Raw genomic sequence first — 20126 nt, forward strand, 5'->3', positions numbered from 1 at the left:
AACATGCAACCAAGGTAGGATTTTTTCCCATCAGTTGCCGTTCTGTACCACCACTATCACATCATTTGGGTCCTCCTTACCCAGGAGTTAGTACAAGTGATCAGTCACACTATGTGGAGTGTGAAGACTGTGTGAGTAAGGAGACTGATGTTATTTGTTTCGCTGGGTGGTATCGGTATGGTGTTGAAATGATAGTTACAACTGAAAGAAAGCAGTGCAGTGAAAAAGAGTGGAAGTGAGTAAAATTAGGTGGAACTGAGTAGAATAAGTGCTTTATTAGTTTCTCTCAGACCCCCAAGTCTAAAAACAAGTGAAAAGTGAAGAGTAGATTTAACAAAATATCTACTAGCAAGTGGTCGACATGTTTCTGCATATAAGCGGAAGTTATCCTATGCATTCATCAGGACCTAGATGTTGCTACTGCTTGCATGATTAAGTGATAAAGAACTAAAAGAATAAAAGGGAAACATTTCACTTGGGTGTCAGGTGTTGATTCTCCACCACAATCTAAGAAAGTCATATGGATAAGGAAAAAGAAAAGAGAAAAACAACATTTATCAAAGAATGCACTCCCAAGTTGCGCTATTCCTGTGGTCATGTATATACAGTTTAGTCGACATGATAACACTCACCCAGTATTTGTGGGGATGGCGCCTCACCTCACCTGGCTGCAGCTCAGGTAAATAAGGAGCACCGCTCTGTTAGCAAAATACAATTATAGAGACACTCAACCGATTCAGTAAAACAAGGCAAGAAATGTTGATTCTTGTATTTAAATTTAAACAGGTAAGTCTATTTTTCAAGAGTCTTTACTAGTGGTACAGGAAAAAGACTACGTTGGTGAAAATCTCTTGTTGCGAGTATTTAATTATGTGAACGCTATATCCCTCGCCATGTATACACACGAGACTCGGTAGGGGCGTTTTCTGGTGGTACGCTCAGGCGTTTTAGGGTTAGAAAGCCACTAGATCGTAGCGAGATATTATCGTTTATGTGGCCGGCATCGCTGCCAGTAAAGACCTCTCACACACTCACCTCTCCGTCGGTGTCTTCCAACGTCCTTCTGGGCTATTCTGGGGAGGCACCGAACGAGAGAAAAGGGCGGGTATATCAATGAAGCTTGACAAGCAGTTGTGGTGTGTGCTGGGAATCGTAGTTTCCTTTCAAAAAAGCAGAAGAAAGGCAGTAGTTCTAGATTTATGTTTTGTTGTAAAAGAAAGGATCTCTCTTTCAATAGAGTGTCACAGGTGGTACAAGGATATAGGGATATAATTCCACCCATTTGTTTAGTGCATTTGCTTACGGACCTCCTTATAGTGGCAACAGATGATGGATTAACAACAGAACTGTATAGGAAGCCCATGGCACGGAATGCGCTCCTCAATTTTGAAAGCTGTCATCCCAGAGCCCTCAGGGAAAACCTGCCCTTTGGGCAGTTCCTGAGGCTCAAGAGGAACTGCTCCACAAAAGAAGCTTTTGAGAAACACTCAGAGACACTTTCTGAATATCTGCGTGAAAAAAACTATCCCGCGAAGATCATCCGCCAATCCAAGAAAAGGGCGTCAAACAACAACAGGGACGCCCTGCTAGACATCGCCATCCCAAAAGAAAAAACTAAAAGGATGACATTTGTGAATACTTTTTACACAAAATCGAACGAGGTTCGCAAAATCATAACCAAACACTGGTCTATTCTGAACACTAGCGGAGACACCTTACCTCCTCCCCTATTTGCTTTTAAGTAAGCATGGGCGGAAAATCCGTTTCGCTCGCGGATTTTGCGGATTTTCGGTAAATTCGCAATCCGCGAGATTCGCGAATCTCCCGCAAAATCCGCAAATCCGCGAGCAGCGGATTTTATGGCTTGCTCGCACTGTTCGCGTGAGTTCGCGGCTTCCCAGTACAACTTCGCGTCCCGCGAATAAGCGCTAAATTGCAGAAATACGATCTTAGCAAAACTGAAACTACTTACCAGGTTCAAAAGTTCAGGCTCATCATTAGTAGCCATTTCCTGTAGTGCTGCCTGAGGGGCCCCTCCAGAGTTCAGTTGCCAGTTGCAACTATTATGTGACCCTGCTCTGAACCTCAGAATAGTTACACATATGCCACAAAGGTCCTGAATTACAGCTAAGGGAGACAAGCAGGAGCCAGGCTGGAAGTTCAAATCCATTAATCAGCCCCTAATTCATTATTGTCAGTTGGGGCAGGGCAGGTGTTGTAACTAATTTTGCAACAATGAAAGCACTTAGCAAGTGCAAAAGATCACTAATCAGGAAGCACTAAGGAAGCAGGTGCCAGCTAAAAAAATATTCTGTGACACATTAATCAGCCCCAAATTAATTCAGGTCACTTGAGGCAGGGAAGGTGTGCTTTGCTTTGCCACAATAATGTACACTGACTGGACAACCAGAGGGTGCTGTGATGAAACAGAGGGTGGCATGGGTGGGCCAGAGGGTGGCATGAGTAGTCAGAGAGTGGCAGTGGTGACAGAGAGTGGCAGTGATGAAGAAGAGTGTCCCAAACAGGCTGGACACGTAGAAACAACAAGTTCGCAAAACTTGCGACCCGACAGGTAAGTTCGCGTTTGCGAAATTGTACAAAACCCTCGCGAACTGGCAGAAACCCGCGCGAACACAAAAAAAAATCCGCAAATTCGCGAGAATTCGCGGATTTTGCGGATTGCGAGTTCGCAAATCCGCAAAATTCGCGAACGCGAGATTCGCAAAATTCGCCCATGCTTACTTTTAAGAGAGGACCCAACATAAAAGACCATTTGGTCCATACTAGACCAAAAAACAAATCGTCCAGACAAGTCGGCACCCTGTGGGATCTGCCTCCGGTACAGGGACACCACCCTTGCGGTAATTATTCGGCATGTCCCCAAACAACTAAGTCCACCAGTGTTGACATCGGAACCATGCGCCCATGGCAACAGCGCAAATTCACCAATTGCAATAGTGAGAACACCATCTATATGATCACTTGCCCGTGCCCTAAGAGATACGTGGGCATGACAACTCGAAAAACGAAAATAAGAATTGGTGAACACAAGAGTACTGTCCGATGCCGTAAACAAGCGACACGCTTAACAGCTCATTTCTTGGAAAAGGGACACGGTCCTAGTGACTTCACATGGACCATATTGGAACAGCCTACCATACCGGACCACTGTCCTGATATAGGCAAGTTTCTGTTTAAAATCGAACAGAAATGGGTCTACAAACTAAACAGTGACAAGGAGGGTCTCAATGAACCGATACCTTGGATGTCACTATAACTGGGTCCGATCCTGTCCGTAAGCAAATGCACTAAACAAATGGGTGGAATTATATCCCTATATCCTTGTACCACCTGTGACACTCTATTGAAAGAGAGATCCTTTCTTTTACAACAAAACATAAATCTAGAACTACTGCCTTTCTTCTGCTTTTTTGAAAGGAAACTACGATTCCCAGCACACACCACAACTGCTTGTCAAGCTTCATTGATATACCCGCCATTTTCTCTCGTTCGGTGCCTCCCCAGAATAGCCCAGAGGGACGTTGGGAGACACCGACGGAGAGGTGAGTGTGTGAGAGGTCTTTACTGGCAGCGATGCCGGCCACATAAACGATAATATCTCGCTACTATCTTGTGGCTTTCTAACCCTAAAACGCCCGAGCGTACCACCAGAAAACGCCCCTACCGAGTCTCGTGTGTATACGTGGCGAGGGATATAGCGTTCACATAATTAAATACTCGCAACAAGAGATTTTCACCAACGTAGTCTTTTTCCTGTACCACTAGTAAAGACTCTTGAAAAATAGACTTACCTGTTTAAATTTAAATACAAGAATCAACATTTCTTGCCTTGTTTTACTGAATCGGTTGAGTGTCTCTATAATTGTATTTTGATAACAGAGCGGTGCTCCTTATTTACCTGAGCTGCAGCCAGGTGAGGTGAGGCGCCATCCCCACAAATACTGGGTGAGTGTTATCATGTCGACTAAACTGTATATACATGACCACAGGAATAGCGCAACTTGGGAGTGCATTCTTTGATAAATGTTGTTTTTCTCTTTTCTTTTTCCTTATCCATATGACTTTCTTAGATTGTGGTGGAGAATCAACACCTGACACCCAGGTGAAATGTTTCCCTTTTATTCTTTTAGTTCTTTATCACTTAATCATGCAAGCAGTAGCAACATCTAGGTCCTGATGAATGCATAGTATAACTTCTGCTTATATGCAGAAACATGTCGACCACTTGCTAGTAGATATTTTGTTAAATCTACTCTTCACTTTTCACTTGTTTTTAGACTTGGGGGTCTGAGAGAAACTAATAAAGCACTTATTCTACTCAGTTCCACCTAATTTTACTCACTTCCACTCTTTTTCACTGCACTGCTTTCTTTCAGTTGTAACTATCATTTCAACACCATACCGATACCACCCAGCGAAACAAATAACATCAGTCTCCTTACTCACACAGTCTTCACACTCCACATAGTGTGACTGATCACTTGTACTAACTCCTGGGTAAGGAGGACCCAAATGATGTGATAGTGGTGGTACAGAACGGCAACTGATGGGAAAAATTCCTACCTTGGTTGCATGTTGAGCATATGAGTAGTTGAATGGTTTTCACACATGAACAATATTTAGTTCACAATCTAACCTGTAAGTCGTATGGTGGTCAGTCTAGAGTAAAAACACTCAGTTGTGACTCCTTGACACCTTTTGTTGTAGTAAGTCTGATATTAGGGGCATGTGTCCAGTTCAGAGTCGTAAAACTAGCCCTTAGACCCTCATTTATATAGTGTGTTTTGTCATTGGCTCCCTCTCCCTGAAGCCACACCACTGGGTGCTTTGTTGTGGTAAACACCATGATGAGCCCAGAGGGGTTTTGTATGCCTTGTGGGCATCTGCAGCTGAATGTCGGGGGTCTATGACAGGTAACACCCCTCTTGAGAGGAAACATTTTTCCAGTTGTGGAAATGAGCCTGCTTCCTCTGTCATAACCTTTTGTCTATGGGTGGAAAGCGCTCCCGCACTCGTGTGGGTGCTGTCGGACACCTGAAGGTATAATCTGGAGGAACAAAACTAAGTAACTGTTTCTTTCCATGTTAGGTGGTTCCGACTGCCTAGTCAACAGGGCCCAGCTGGATCAGCATGTATTGTTGGCTGATGAAGTTGAGGGACTGAGGGGCTTGGTCACGAGCCGTAGTCAGAGACGGGTGGCTGTTTGACCTTTCTGCAATTGGAAAGTCCGACAATTGCATATTACTGTGAAGTGTACATAGAATGTGTGTTTCATTTTGATTTCAATAGAGAAAAATGACAATTAGTATAACTGTAGAGTTTACATACAAAGTGTATCTCGTTTTGATTTCAGGTGTGTGTGTAATATAAAGACAAGTGTTTTTTATACATACTGTGTGGAGTCTTTTTGGCGTGAACGTAGTGTGTTGTGAGGATGGGTTCTGTGCCAATACTTTACACTCAAGCCCTGAGGATAAGTCTGACTGTTCGATGCCAAGCTACCAGATGGTGAGAACAAGTTATCGGACAAGTGTATTGTACTCATCCTATTTGGAAAAGTGGTTTCTGACTGGCTTTGATGCATCTCAGCCGGCCCGAAACAGCTCGGTGTAACACTGGGGGTCCCTTTAGGCCCTCCCATTATAGGCCTGGAGTTCACTACATGTTCACTCAGCCTCTTTATGCCGCACATATTTGTCAATAGGTGGCTTGCTGCACCTTGTGGGTATTGGTGGCCACGACAAAAAAGTTCCACTGACAGCCTACCAATCAGAGCACCCCAATTAGCTGTTCCACAGCAAGGTCTGAAAATTTATGAGAAACATAATGCCAAAATGTGTTTCTTTATGGTTCTTAAATGAATTCCTGCATATTACAAGGATATACAAATCTGTGGGGAATCCACAAAATAACAGTCAAGCGATCTCTATAATTTAATTCTAAAGGCCCCCTCAATCCCTTGTTTCTTTTTGTTTTATATTGCACAAGCTTGACCCGAAGGTATCAGAGCACTTTACATGAGCAGCGGTTGTGTTACAGACAGACACATTAATTTTGTTAGGCACAGGGAGATTAAGTGATTTGCCCAGAATCACAGGATGTTGAGTATCCCTGCACAGACTCGAACCCATTTCTCCAGCTTTGAGGTTGGCTGCTCAAGCCGTTAGACCACATCCTCTACCCAAAAGCAATTTTTTTAACAGCTACTTATCATATTTACACCAAACCTAGCAAAAGCACACCTTTTAAGTAAAGTTCTAGTGTCATATGAAGTTTGGACTAATTCTGTTCAGAGGATTTTCTTTGCTAGAATGCACTGGGTCATATAGAACCTAAAGTGGGAAACACTATTTTTTGATCCTCCCCAATTTATTCATCCTAGATAGATTTCCCAAAAATGCCATGTGTAGACATACATCCCCCATCACTCTCACTCTTTGAACGGAAAATGTTGTGTAGAAGGCACTAAAGTTATAACCGGTCCTAGGCCTTCTGAGGCCCCGGGCGAAAGGGAAGATGTGAGGCCCCTCTAATCGCATATTGTGTCGCAAGAAGTGACATCACAGAAAGTGACTTCACAGGACTTTTGATCTTAGTTATTTGGCATCACTGAAGCAAACTAATGTTCAAACTACACAACCCCATAGGTAGTATTCAAAACACTTCTCAGCTGCACCCACCGCTGAAGAAAATTAAATGGAGAATTTGGAGTGAACCTCAGCTGACAAATCTTATAATCACATTGAAGGTAATTGGAAGTGCGCAGCAACCTTTCTGTGTGATATTTCTTATAAGTCATAAAAGGGCACAGGTGTGAGATAAGTGAGATTGGTCCTTTTTCTACATACTTTCAGTTTGTCTTTCAGTGGCCACAAAAGACACTAATACCTTAATCATATTGGCACACTTCAAAATGTAAGCTACATAAAAAACTAATTTAGAAGATATGTCCACTGCAAACACCCACAATGGGAGTGGCAACGAAAAAGTCAGTAAACACAAAGACTGGTTTGTAAATTTCATTAAGGGCAAAGGAGACACAAATAGCAAAAGTGCCAAATAAACACACATTGAAAGAATGGGAAAGCATAAAGCAAGAAGGGCAAGAGCTACAAAATAGAGACACATTCTGTATAATAATCATTGCGCAATAGATGATCGAATGGCATAAGCACCATAAAGTCACAGGATCAATGATCAGACACCACCACCACACTTCAACTCATACTAATGCAGACAAACTGTGAGAAGACCTCACTGGAGGAGAAGGTGAGCACACATGAGAAGGAGATGAAGAAAAAAGTAACACTACAGGACGTATCTGACAAGGAACACGTCCCTTGGTGACTCATCTTGTTCATAATTAAGGCTCCCTGTTTTCCGTTTTTACTGATTTTGACAGATAAATACAGGCAGAAAACATTTCTTTTCTTGTCTGTATTTATTTTTAAATGAGGATAAAAACGGAAATTGGGTTGCTTTTTGAGTAACTCTAAATACTGTCTGCCATGGCTGCCAGGCCTGTGGCTGTGTGGATTGATAGGTTACGGGGCTAAAAAAGAAAGGAATTTTAGTGAAGAGCCTTTAACAGAAGTAGATATGCACAAGGTTGATACTGAAATTAGCATATTTCTTTTTAAGTGCATTGATTTGTCTTTTGCAGGCAGTGTTTACAGCATTAAAACATGATAGGCATTCAATTATGACAGCATATTTATCGGTTAAATAAATGTGGAAATATAGTAATTTCAGGTTCATTTTTCCACAAAACCATAAATAAATATGGATAAATGCAGATAAAATTGGCAACAAATAAATGTGGATAAATACAGACAGAAATGCCAAAAAAATAAATGCCATAAAACCGGGAGCCCTATTCATAATGTACCACATCATACAGGAGAAAAACACATCTCACACCATAACCCCCAAACTAAAGCTCCTAGGCTCACTAGGTTACTATGTTATTGGGTTTCTGAAGTGATTTGCCATGGAAATATATATGTTCACAACAAATTAATTGGTGAGAATGTATGGCAAATCACCAACATACTCAAGCACCATGTGGCACACACTCATCTTTTTCGTCACGCACCAAAAGCTACAAGCAAAGAGGTGTATTTATGACATTAGTGGCCTTGGGACACCTGCTTAGAACTCATCATGTTCCACAGTCAACTCTTATTCTACTTCATCTGCAAAAGATACACCATTCGAAACATCCAGTTGGTATATCATGCTAATAATCTATACATCATGAGCCTGCACTCTTTATGTCTAGGGGCAATGTGGTGCGTGCGTTTCTGCAGGACACTGGGTATGTCCCCGAATCCCCCTCCCCTCAAACTGGTTTCCTGCATTCCATCACCTCTTGCCTAGGCACGAGAAGCCAGAGACATTGACCCCTGGTCCCTGCCCCCTCCACACGCTCACTCTGAGCAAGAAAAAGAGGAGCATATGGCAGCCTTAAAATACCATGCCCGGCCCAGCTTTGCTGTGCCTCGCCAGCGACGATGGCATCTGGGAGAAAGGCTGTCTTTTTATGACACACACACCACGAGCCATGCGACTTTCTTATTACTTTTGAAATGAATCAGCAATTAGATAATGGGTACAGGATGATGAATAAATAATCGGCGATGAGTGAATGCCTGGATGGATGCACGAAGAAACGCAGCAAGGATTTCAGGGCTTAATGTAGAAACTTATGAATGACAAGCAATGGACCTGGAATCTCTCTATAGTATGCAATCATCATATATATATAGCAGGAGGTCTCGTCTTTTTTACCTTAAGACGTTAACTTATGCCAACCAACAACGAATGGGGCCCGTCCCGAACCGACTCTCGACTCCACCCTCCTCCTGGCCAGGGAGCGCGCGTACAGGGTGCATGCTGCGTCACAGTGCTGTTAACTGCAGAGCGGGGCTAGCCAAAATAATGTCCAGGGCTGTCATTGGTAGCGCTTTCGCGCGCTACCAGATTGACGGCCCTGGGACCCACATCATTAACGGCCTGGCCCGGCGCCCGCGCACTGCGCACAGCACCACCACCACCACTAAGCTAGGTGGTGGGGTGCGTGCACGGTAACTGACGGACTACTAACTGCCTTACTGTAACTTACTGCCTCAGCTGCGCGAGTGCACGCAGCGCTTTTTTACCTAATTTCATGTCGGGCTGGCCGGTGGTGGACCCCTTGCTCTGCGATCTACTGCGGGGCCGGCGGCGGGGCCCCCTTGAGCACGAGACCCTGGGCAGCTGCCCATACCGCCCATGCCTAGGACCGGCGATTCAACAGGAAAAAAAAGATCACTGCAGTAGGCTGGGGATTCTAGGAAAACTTTTAAATGGAACACTATATAATAGTTGAAAGTTATTGTCTACTTTGACTGCCAAAGTGTCTTACAAATGGAACCTCGAACGTAGACGATCGATGGACATGTTTCTGCGAATTTAAACATTTCACTTCCAAAATGGCTGCCCACAATGTAATGGAATCTGATAAAAAAAAATAAGACAAAGAAAAAAACAGGCTTCCAGTGCAGGTGGCCTTTTGATTAATTTCACGGAGCTGAATCCATGGAACCAATTTATAAGTGATTTGCAGGCATGCTGGCGTTACTCAAATAAAGCGTGTGCTATTAGGATGATTTATGTTACCGGCACTAACATAAATGATGAAGTGAAGTTTGCAGTCCTTAATTACCGCCATGAATAATCAAGAACGAAGCCACACTTTGCCATTTAGCAACCGTGAAAGATGTGGCAATAAGTGAAAGCAAACTAATAGAATAAATTCATTGTTCCTTGTTATCAAATGTTGAAAAAATTAATTTTAATCCTGCGCCACCTTTATTTTGTATCAGTAAATGCTTAACCATTCAGTTGACGTTTGAAAGTCTTTTAGGGCACGCGTTTTCAGGAGATCTTTTATGGAATAAATACGGCCCTAGTATCATCCTTCGAAGCCCAGCAAATGCCTTAAGCACGGTAATTGTTTAAGAAAACTAATGTTATTAGTATCGTACTGTCTGCGCACAGCGCCTCCTGGACTCGCAGCGCTATACAGCGGCTGATGTGTTACAAAGTATCGAAAGTTATGTCCTTGAGATCATATGTCCTAATCCTAAATAGGACGAGTCCACGATAGAACGTGTTGCTAGTAAATAAGCTTTTATGGTATTTCAGAATTGTAGGTTCCTACAGGTGGCGTGACCTTGATCACAAATGGGTTCCCTCTCAATTTACGTCAAATACTTAACTAAGAAACAGAGTTGCTGCTGAGGTACATGAGTTATATCCCAGTTGTTAATTATTGTGCCCTGAAAAATTCGGACCACAGAGATTTCTGCAGGTTGCTTGCATCTACCCTGTTGTCCGACCTGTCATAAAGACGGCACTGGAAATTGCTTTCCAGTTGCCTCTCCAGTGTTGGGGTGCGATGCCCTGTATATGCAAACTGGAAGTGCAGCAGGAAAAAAAGTTAAACATTTTTTTAAACCTAAAAGAGGCCCTCGCTTTCAAAATTGTGATTTTTTTTTCACTCTCCTCTTTCACTGATGATAGGCCTCTGCCTGCTTCTGTCTATGTAATATTTTTTAAGAAGGATTGTTTTAAATGATATACATTCTCAGCAACTGGACTGTTGGAGATGTGCCCCCCCCCCCCCGACCTCTAAGGTGCAGGCCCCCCGCCCCCACACTGCGGGAGCTGTGGGGGCATCAGTTACACTTAGGGGCGGCTACTCCTCTAAGGCGGAGTAGTGTCACCCCACTGCCTTTCAGCAGTGCAAAAAAGAAAAAAGAAAATGATAATAAAGCGGTTATTATAATTTTATATTTTCTTGCTGAGGCAGTTTTGTGGGGCGGGGCTAGGCTGGGCAGCGCTGGGGCGAAGAATGGTAGCACCCTCCTAAGTGCGCACAAATGTTTGACCAGACCTCTGGGGCCGGCCAAACATTCATGCGCACTTTGCATGTCCTCCACCCAGGCTGCATTACAGCCTGGGTGGAGAACATCACAGGCTCCCATTCCCTGGCGGAGCGCGAACCACGGTGCTCAGACCAATCACAACGCTTCATTGTAGCATTGTGATTGGCTATGTGAAACCTGGGAGCCCAGGTGCTTCCTGCTTGCAGTGAAGAAGCTGAGAGGAGGACTGAGATCATGGAGGTTGCCAGCCAGACGACCGGCTGGCAGGTCAGTAATCTTTTTTTTATTAATTCTTTCTCTCTAACTTTCCCCCTTGCCCCACTGCTGCTTCGCCAGAGCAGCCACGACTGGTTACACCCCTGATCGCATTTGTTAACTATATAGCACAGCTTTCAATTCTCAGATTGCTGCCAACACAATGAAATCCACTAAATAAAAAACAGTAGTCTCCCTGTCAGGGTCAGATTCATAAGGCGGGCACTTGGGCAATGGGCGATGTGCCAGTATCTGAGGTGCAGCGGAGGACCTCTTTTTTGGGCCGCGTGAGTGCCGATTTGGACTGTGTCAGTGCTGTTCATATGCCGCAAGCGGACCTGTGGGGCCTGAGTGGACTTTCTGAAGGCGGATGGGCCTCTATTACCTCCCTTTTGCCAATGGGTGACGTGTCATTCTGAGTCTCTTGCTAGGCCGGACCATTAATGTTTGTAGATTCAGCAGCGGCAGGGGGCCTGAGCTGAAGTGGTCTCACTTATATTCAGGTGTGGTTCACCAGTGAGAACTAATCCGTGCACAAAGTGTCCTGGCAACATTCGTATTTGTTTCATTTCTGTAAATTTGAGAAAACATCAGGGCCGTTTCTACCATTAGGCAAGACTAGGCGGCTGCCTAGGGCGGCAAAAGGGGGAGTGCGGCATAATAATGAGTCAGATAAATGTAAAAGTTGAGCATAAGGTTAATCTTGAATGCGTTAAATTGAAGGCTTAAAATAATTCTTTTGCTCTTAATTTTTGGGAAATACAGCCAAACTACACAATGAAAGTAGATTGAAATAACCAAATACAGTGCAGCATAGTTTAGGCTAATCCCGACCCTCAGAGCAATGAAAAACAGCCAGCTGAAACATCAGTCAATAGGAAAGTACAGTGCAACATCAAGTAGGCTTTTGTCTGCTCAACACATTGCTGTATTAGAAACAATAAAACCCCAGTATAGTGCAGCAAAATGGATGGCTTGGTGCCTTTATAAAACAGAGTTTTCCTTTCAAGTATGCTATAATTTCCTTATAGCAGTGGTTATCAGTGTTAACTGTGCTTTACATTGGATCCTACCTCATGGCACTAAATGTATATCTAATTGCATTTGGGAGGCTCACACGTAATGACATCCATTACCCTTGTGTCAACATGTATTACTGTTTGTGTTTATAGGTTTTGATGAAAGTGTGCTCTTCTCACAGTTGCTTTTGGCTCTCAGTCTCCCGCTTGCCTTGCCCCACCACGCTTTCAAAGTGCCTTGTTGAATTAAATCCCCTTCCTAGTCACAATCTAATGGAGGTAGGGGATGTTCCAATGGGTGCCTTTAGAGTGACGCAGATAGGGAACTCTGCTACAAGTTTGGAGACAGCGTTTTTACTAGCTTCATTCTTTCTGTCATATGAAATGCTTTCAACAACACTTCTCTTTCACCTCAGGCCACTTGACATCTGTGTTTGGTATGTGTTCCCTAAAATGCGTATCTTGTACTTCTTCTATCCTCAATAACACAAAGGTGAATGTATCTGTATAGTGGGGTAATGGAACTGAACTAACGTGTTATCTTTATGACCCTAGCCCTCATCTCATTCATTACTAAGGAGCTGAATCCCACCTTGAGGCTGGAAAATCTAGAAGCATGGTGAAAAAGCAAGGTGCACCCATCCAACAGACATACATTTACAGGTATTACCAGCATCCTCTTGTTTTTTCGCCCTGGTTGTCTGAGATGGGGAGTTTATAAACTACGAGCTTCTCAACAAGCTCTGTCACGTAGTTCTTATATCCCTATATATGTTCTTCTGAGTTTTTGGTTAACATACACTATAGTTTTGGTGTCAGACTGATTCTGTACACCCCTATTGGTATGCAAACCTGTTTACCTTTTATCAGCTAGCTCACAGTGCCACTAGAAACACCTTCCAAGAGCTATTGAACTTGAACAACCCTGATCCCTCAGGATGGTGGAAACAATGTACTACGTTTCGCTCAGTCACTCGTGCTCACTTATTTGCTTTTCAGAGAGTTACACAGAAGAAACAGTTGGGCGTGTTACAATAAGTATTTATTGCACAGGTGTTCTTCTAGTGTAAATGATATGCGCTGTAACAACCATTAAACAGTAACAGAGAAATATGATTAGCAGCACTACAAGAATGAAGAAATAGTAAAGCTCTATCATGGTGCAATAATCTTGAATACATACATAGATATAAAACACATGATAAATATGCGTACTCCTAGGATGAGTCTCCTAACTGTATGTACCTAAAATGTACCTAACATCTATGTAGGTGTTGTGTAGGTATTTCGCCAAGAGTCCCTCTACGTTCTAGTCAACCCTGTTACCTTTAGAATGAGAGAATGTAGAACCCCGTCCTGGTCTCGAGTTGGACACCCCGCATGGGATGTTTAGACCACTGCTAGCTGGAGCTTCTGCATGCAGGAATGACAGCGTCTCTGGTGAGTGTGTCAGCAAGGAAGTCACGATCTCCTCTAACTTACTTGGGCAAGATGTGGTATATTTATACCCCAAGAGTGTCCACTGTTACTATGTGTGGTTAGTGCTGACATTTTGTCGGACAGAGGAAGACATAAGAGATGGACCTTGTGCGTAGATAATGGTTCATGCATAATTTATGAGCCCTGTTGGAGATGTACACTGAAAGACTTGTGCTAGGGAAAACCCCTCCTTCTGTATCCAGGGCTAAAGCTAGAGAAGGTTAATTTCTAAGAGCACGTTATAGCGTAGTGTTGTGGGCTAGTAGGTGAAGGAGCATGCCTATATTAGGGTTGCATGATTCATGCCTATATTAGGATAGCTTGAATCATGCCTACATAAGGGCAACGTTAATTAGGTCTATATTAGGGCAAGTTACGATTATGCCTACATTAGGACATCTATAGGAAATATATACCAGCTCGGATCAATATTATTGAGACCATTGGTTCCCTGGAGCTGGACAGATGGGGGTGTGTTTGCAGCCTTTAGGAGCTGCAAGCGGAGTAATGTTGATAGGAGCCTTGCCTTGCCAGGACCTGGGGAAGTTGTACCAGTCTGTCATTGTTGATGGGATGTTTCCAATGTGGCGGTTCTACTTCTGTGGCCAGTCCCAACTCTGTACACTGCAGTGAGTCCTGTGCCTCCACGTGCTTCTTTAAGCTCCTCATGGTGCTGTAGCAGTATTGGCTGCCTTGCAGGATCATGGCCGTTGGTCATGCGTGTGCATGGCAGCTGACATTCAAGGGCTGCTTGTACACCTGCCTACTGTTTAGGCAGCATTGCTTTCTGTATATTGGCAGTGGTGACTGTGTGTGTTGTGGATTTCTCTGCTTTGTTACTTGCAGGATTGGTTGCTTTGCATGTGTTTTTTCTAAAGTCTACAATGGGATAATAGTATTTTTCATTAGTGATGATTGGATGGGTGTAAATGATGTAGAGGTGATGTGTTCAGGTAATCATCTTTATCCTTAGACCTATGTGTCCTCATCCTAATCATAACATCAATCTTGCCCTCCACTTGACCAGCCTGGCCTTCATTAGAGTTAGGTATGTCAGGAAAATGCTGTGAATGGCTACCTTTTTATGGCGTGGAGAAAGGTGGACCTGGTTTGCATTTTCAACATGCTTCTGGATTTTCCCGTCTCAAGTTGGGACTCACCTCTCTAGTAATAACTGAGGCAAGGACTACTAAGGTTAATCGAGATTATCAGAAAGCAATTCATACTCACTCACACACTAACGTATCCTCCCATTTATTACCTCATCTGCTCATTTATAGGACATCAGAAATATTGTTTTCAAAATCTTTGACAGTGGGGTAAATGATACAAATAATTCTTGAACGCATTGACGTGTTATATTATGTGACTGTGTGATGAATTGAACACTGTAGTGCCTGAGAAGATATCCAATTAACAACATATTCTCTTGTGTAATGGTTATCTGTTAAATACCTTTAGGTAGAACACTGGTTGAACCTTCATAATTCCAACATGTTTTTGGGGGGAGGTGGTAGTAAAAGGGAGGGGGCGGCATTTTTTTAGTTCTTGCCTAGGGCGGCAAAATACCTAGAAACGGCCCTGGAAAACATGCCTCTTTTAGAGAACACCCTCTTCTTTTTTTCATAATACTTAAAAGACTGAAGCAGTGTTTTGCGTAAAGGAGTAATCCCCAAATATGGGCCACTTTTTTTTTAGGTTACCCAGGCCTATTTGTGATCCCGTTCCAACCCTGGAAAAAGCTGTAGGGAGGCAGGTAATGGATTAAAGATTACCAGTACAGTGCTCAACCAGTACAAATGTCAGCACACTTGACAAATCACGCAATGTCTAAAAATGGCCACAATATGTGGCATGCGCATCTCCAAAGGGAAAAATACGCTGTTGCCTGACCATACAAAAATGATTTCATGGAGAAACCCTTTCCTTTACACTGCCAATAACTAAAGAGGTGTTCGCTTTCAATTTCCACCCTGCAAATTACTTTACTCATGTTCCTGATACGTGTAAATCTCAGTCGGGTTTCAGGGACTGGAAAAACGGATAAAATATTGGAACATTTTCACACGCTGGCAAGATTTTGAGTAACTACAATTTTTTACAGGCAGAGCCATCCAAAAACACCCACAAACCTGCTCCTCACAGACTATTTGGCTGGCTGACCCCCCCGCTAACAAAAACGGCCATCAGGGGCCCAAAGTTGGCCCCCACCCTGGCGACCCATGGGGGATATGCCCGGTGCCAGCTACGGCCAGTCCGGCCCTGGGGGCAGCAGGTAAAACCTACAGCTACAAGCACCATCCCTGCCTCCTAGAGACAGCGACGGCGGAGAGAAGATCAACTAACCTTGGATAAAGACTGGCGATTTCCCTTACCCCCATAAAAGGCTTGAGTTTCCAGAGAAGTTTAAAACTTGTTCTACTCCTCAGACAAATACCTCTCAGAACCAAATCTGTATCTCGGTTCTGCTTCTGCTACGAAGCTAAAATACCAACATAAAATAACACCTTGCTTGTTGCTCAAAGCCCAGAAGATCCTGTCTATGTTAAATGAAGGTCTTCGTCAGATAGTGTGTTGTAGTGTCTTGGGCCCCAGGCCCACATGCTGTACCAATGACCACGCTGGCATACAGTAGTTAAGTACTGAAACTGGCCCAGGGCACATGCACCCGGCCCCTTTTATTTGCAGGGTCACCTGACTGGTAACGCCTGTGATGGGTGGGTGTATAGTGTGGGTGCGAACACAGGCGGGACACTACATGTGTGTCGGATTTCAGACAGCCTTCCTCCAACTAAGTCCTTTGAAAGGGCTTGTCAGCTACCTTTTGTTTGGTATGGTGTTTTTGTGATTATTGCCATGAAGAACATTAATTTGCCTGCCAGGTTCGCATTCTCTCCATTTGAGGTGCAGATTTATAAAAGCTCACCCAAAAGAACAATACTCACTTTAAAAGCATCCCCCACACCAGACAGCAGCAAAACCAAGTGTTGACCATGCCTGCAAAAGTAAAAAGCGACAAAGCAGAATTACAGAATTAGAATGCTTAAAAAGCCAGGGTCATTTTCCCAACCTGTCACGTTTTAAAACTGTCTAAGAAATGGATTTCCCATTTAATCCGCACCTGGCCCAGGGAGAAGAGGCTTCCTTTGAATTCCCGACATCTCAACTAATCCCCCTAAATCCATTTTATGAAAGAAAAGAGGAAACCTGTGCAACTCCACATTCAGAAAAGGCAGCAGGCATTATTACTTGGGAACATCTCACCTGCAGTCAGAATATGTATAACCTCTACCGAATCGAAGCCTGGTGAGTGAAATTCGCAGATTTAGACATGCCATGATAAAAGGTGTTAACCTACTAGTCGAGTAAACTAATTTCCGTTTTAATTTAAGTGCGTTTTCTCACATAAAAAGTACCTTCCATAAATTAAGTAAAAAGAAAAGATAGAGTTCATGGACCATCTCAAATGATGTGATTTTTTTCATACCAACTCTTAGTTGTTACGTTTATGTCATATGTTTTACATGTGATTTACTCAGTGCTTAAATTGTTTAAAAAAGTGTCAGGGAACACAGGGGCATATTATCAAGACAGGCGATAAAATTATCGCTGCTTTAGCGCCAGTTCAGAAAACAGCCGATAAAACGTCGATAATGGGCTTGATGATATGCCCTATGGTATTCCAATTGAAGCTCAGGTTAGATGCCCTTCACGTCTAACATGGACTTCAATTGGAATTCCATAGAGCATATTATCAAGCCCATTATCGCGTTTTAGCAGCAGTTTTCAGCCGCTAAAGCGGCGATAAGTGTATCGCCTTTCTTGATAATATGCCCCACAGTTTTTCCTAGGAGCCTGCCTTTGTTGCTGCCAAATGCTGGTTTATCTGAACACTGAGGTGTCCTAGTGTTAATTACATCCCCTGCCGTATTCTTCCACCAACCTACACTTCCTTTATCTCTATCGTTTCTTTTGCAGATGTCTTTTCGTTTCCCTTCTCTCTTTTTGCTTGCTACATTTTTCTTCTTCCTCCTTTTAACCCGCTCTGCCTTTTTTCTCTCTTGCGAAACTAAATCCCAGTCCCAATAAATGAGTGATTGTGCCCTCACCCTGCAACAACATGCACACATTTAAGCATTGTATTTTTTTTTAAGTTGGATGATGCAGTATAATCGTTCCAGAAGATGTCTGAATGTGTTTCAGGCGTTGTGATCCAATCTCATAGCAGGGTTCTTCCATGTTTCCGCACAATACAGTATGTCTGGAAGCTCCAACATTTATCGACCCCAGTCATTACCTATCTCGTCCGTCTTTCTTGCCAGAGTCCTTCCCAAATAACCTACTCCGTGGCTTGTTCACAGCATCCACCTATCCCAAAAACAAAAGAAACAATCATTGGCATAGCCAATAGGCAGCCGTGTCCGGCAGTGGGAGTACCTGCAGGGCGGTGGCGTGGGGAAGGGGAGGGGCAGGGTGGGGGTAGTAATGTATGGATTACGGAGCTTCCCAGGTAAGTAAACATTTAAATAAATAAAACGAATTTTGTTGAGTGCACTGCATCCCAAAATGCGATGCAGTACGCGCAACGAAATTCATTTTATTTATTTAAATGTGTACATACCTGGGAAGCTCTGTAATCCACACATTACTATCCCCCACCTTGCCCCTCCCCTTCCCCACGTCACCGCCCTGCAGGTACTCCCACTGCCGCCCGTGGCGTCCAATAGGTCACGCTTTTAGGACCTTATAAGTTATGCAGCACAAAATCCTTGCTGCAACAACATCAACTGTTGCATGGCTAAGCACTTATAAGGTCCCAAAGGCGAGACCTATTGGCTATGCCATTGCTTGCAATGCAATAGGTCTCGCATTTGCGAGAGTTTAAGCAATTGGCATTGCAAATGACAATGCCTTTTATTTATCTCTTTTAAAAAACCAACACATAAATAAAAGGAATTGTCATTTACAATTCCAATAGCCCAAACTCTCGCAAATGCGAGACCTTTTGCATTGCAAATGCCTTTAATAAGTATTTTTGTTTACTGGCTGCCTCACTCTATGCACACAGTCACGGTGATGGGAGACATTGGTTTGCACATGGCTGGGAATAATGGTACCAGTGGGTGAAGGGCACACACTGATCTGGGGCTCACTGCATTTGTAACCCACTACTACAGGCATGGATTTTGAGCTGGTTTCAAAGTCAGATGCATTGTAAATAACATGTATATAAAGTTTATGGCTGCTTCCTCCTGTTTTTGATATTGCTCTGGAGGTGGGGGGGGGGGGGGGTTGCAGAAGGAAGTTAAACAAAATTGCAGCTCTGCAGCTGTTGGAGACATTATAGTTGACTTCGATAGCTTCTTTGTAACATGCAGATTAATCACCCAAAACAGTTCAAAACAAAACACATTCAATATTGTCAAGATCCCTTAATGTGTTGTCAACTTTTACTGCTGAAGGGTAAAGAAACGTGTTTTTTTCCCTTTTTTTAACTTCTGTTTTCCGGATTACCTCACTAACGACATAGTTCTCAGTTGACATTTATTTTGAAGGCATGCGGACTATACTTAAACTACTTTCTTCGTGTCACAATTCAAAATGTTTTATGCAGACCAGTGCATTTCAAACATACCGTTAGTGGACCAGCATTGAGTGTGAGGTGATGGTCATTGCGAACTGACAGACTTGGAGCTAAATGTTCACTGGCCAATTAAAAAACCATTGCGGCTCAAAGCGATCCTCCAGTTTTGTAACGGAATTTAGATTGTGTGCACTGTATTTAAATTGGCATTATGTAATTATCCTGGGGAACAGTGTGCTTAACACTGCATTTGTGCATTGTGTGTTTTTGATATTGTTGATTCAATGCACCACATTTAAGGCACATACCATGTTTTTTATTAAAATTAAAAAAAATCGCTGAGTGCGATGCTTGTACTGTTTAGTTTGGTATATCAGATGATGCAGGGCAATAAACAAACAGTGGAAAGCCTACCTGCATTTTGATATTAGTGTTAGTATTGTGCTTTGCCTTTTGTTCCGAGCTTGCTTCCGCACTGTCCTCCTACTGCCAGCCCAGCCTGTGACTTTTATTTCAATCAGGAGATCCTTGTGTATCAATGACTACAAAAGTCTAGAACATGCCGGCCCTAGCAACATTTCAGACCCCGCCTCCAGCTGTAACACACAGGAACCACTAGGCGACGTCAAAGGTGAAGTTTAGACTGCGGATATGCAAGAAAAACAGCACACCTCCCCTATTAAAGTCAGGTAGCTTGTTAATGACGCCATACATTTTGCAGTTTTATATTGTGCGAATTAGACCTGAAGATATCGGAGTGCTTTAGGTGAGTACCAGTTTCATTACACAATGGAAACACTCATGTTTTTATAGGCACGAGTAAATAAAATTATTTGT

The 20126-nt window shown here is 43.2% G+C and overlaps 1 protein-coding gene across 1 annotated transcript in view; it reads right to left on the reverse strand.

The window, feature by feature from the left end:
- The window catches only part of LOC147728359 (UPF0462 protein C4orf33 homolog), a 109388-nt gene that overhangs the window by 21815 nt on the left and 67447 nt on the right, over window positions 1–20126 (reverse strand). Inside the window, exon 5 of the mRNA XM_086962159.1 lies at window positions 16651–16702. Within this exon, the coding sequence (XP_086818285.1) occupies window positions 16651–16702 (52 nt within the window). The remainder of the gene's footprint in view (window positions 1–16650; window positions 16703–20126) is intronic.

The sequence above is a fragment of the Lissotriton vulgaris genome, chromosome 3_1, assembly GCF_964263255.1.
Source record: "Lissotriton vulgaris chromosome 3_1, aLisVul1.2, whole genome shotgun sequence".
In the NCBI taxonomy this organism is placed as follows: Eukaryota; Metazoa; Chordata; class Amphibia; order Caudata; family Salamandridae; genus Lissotriton; species Lissotriton vulgaris.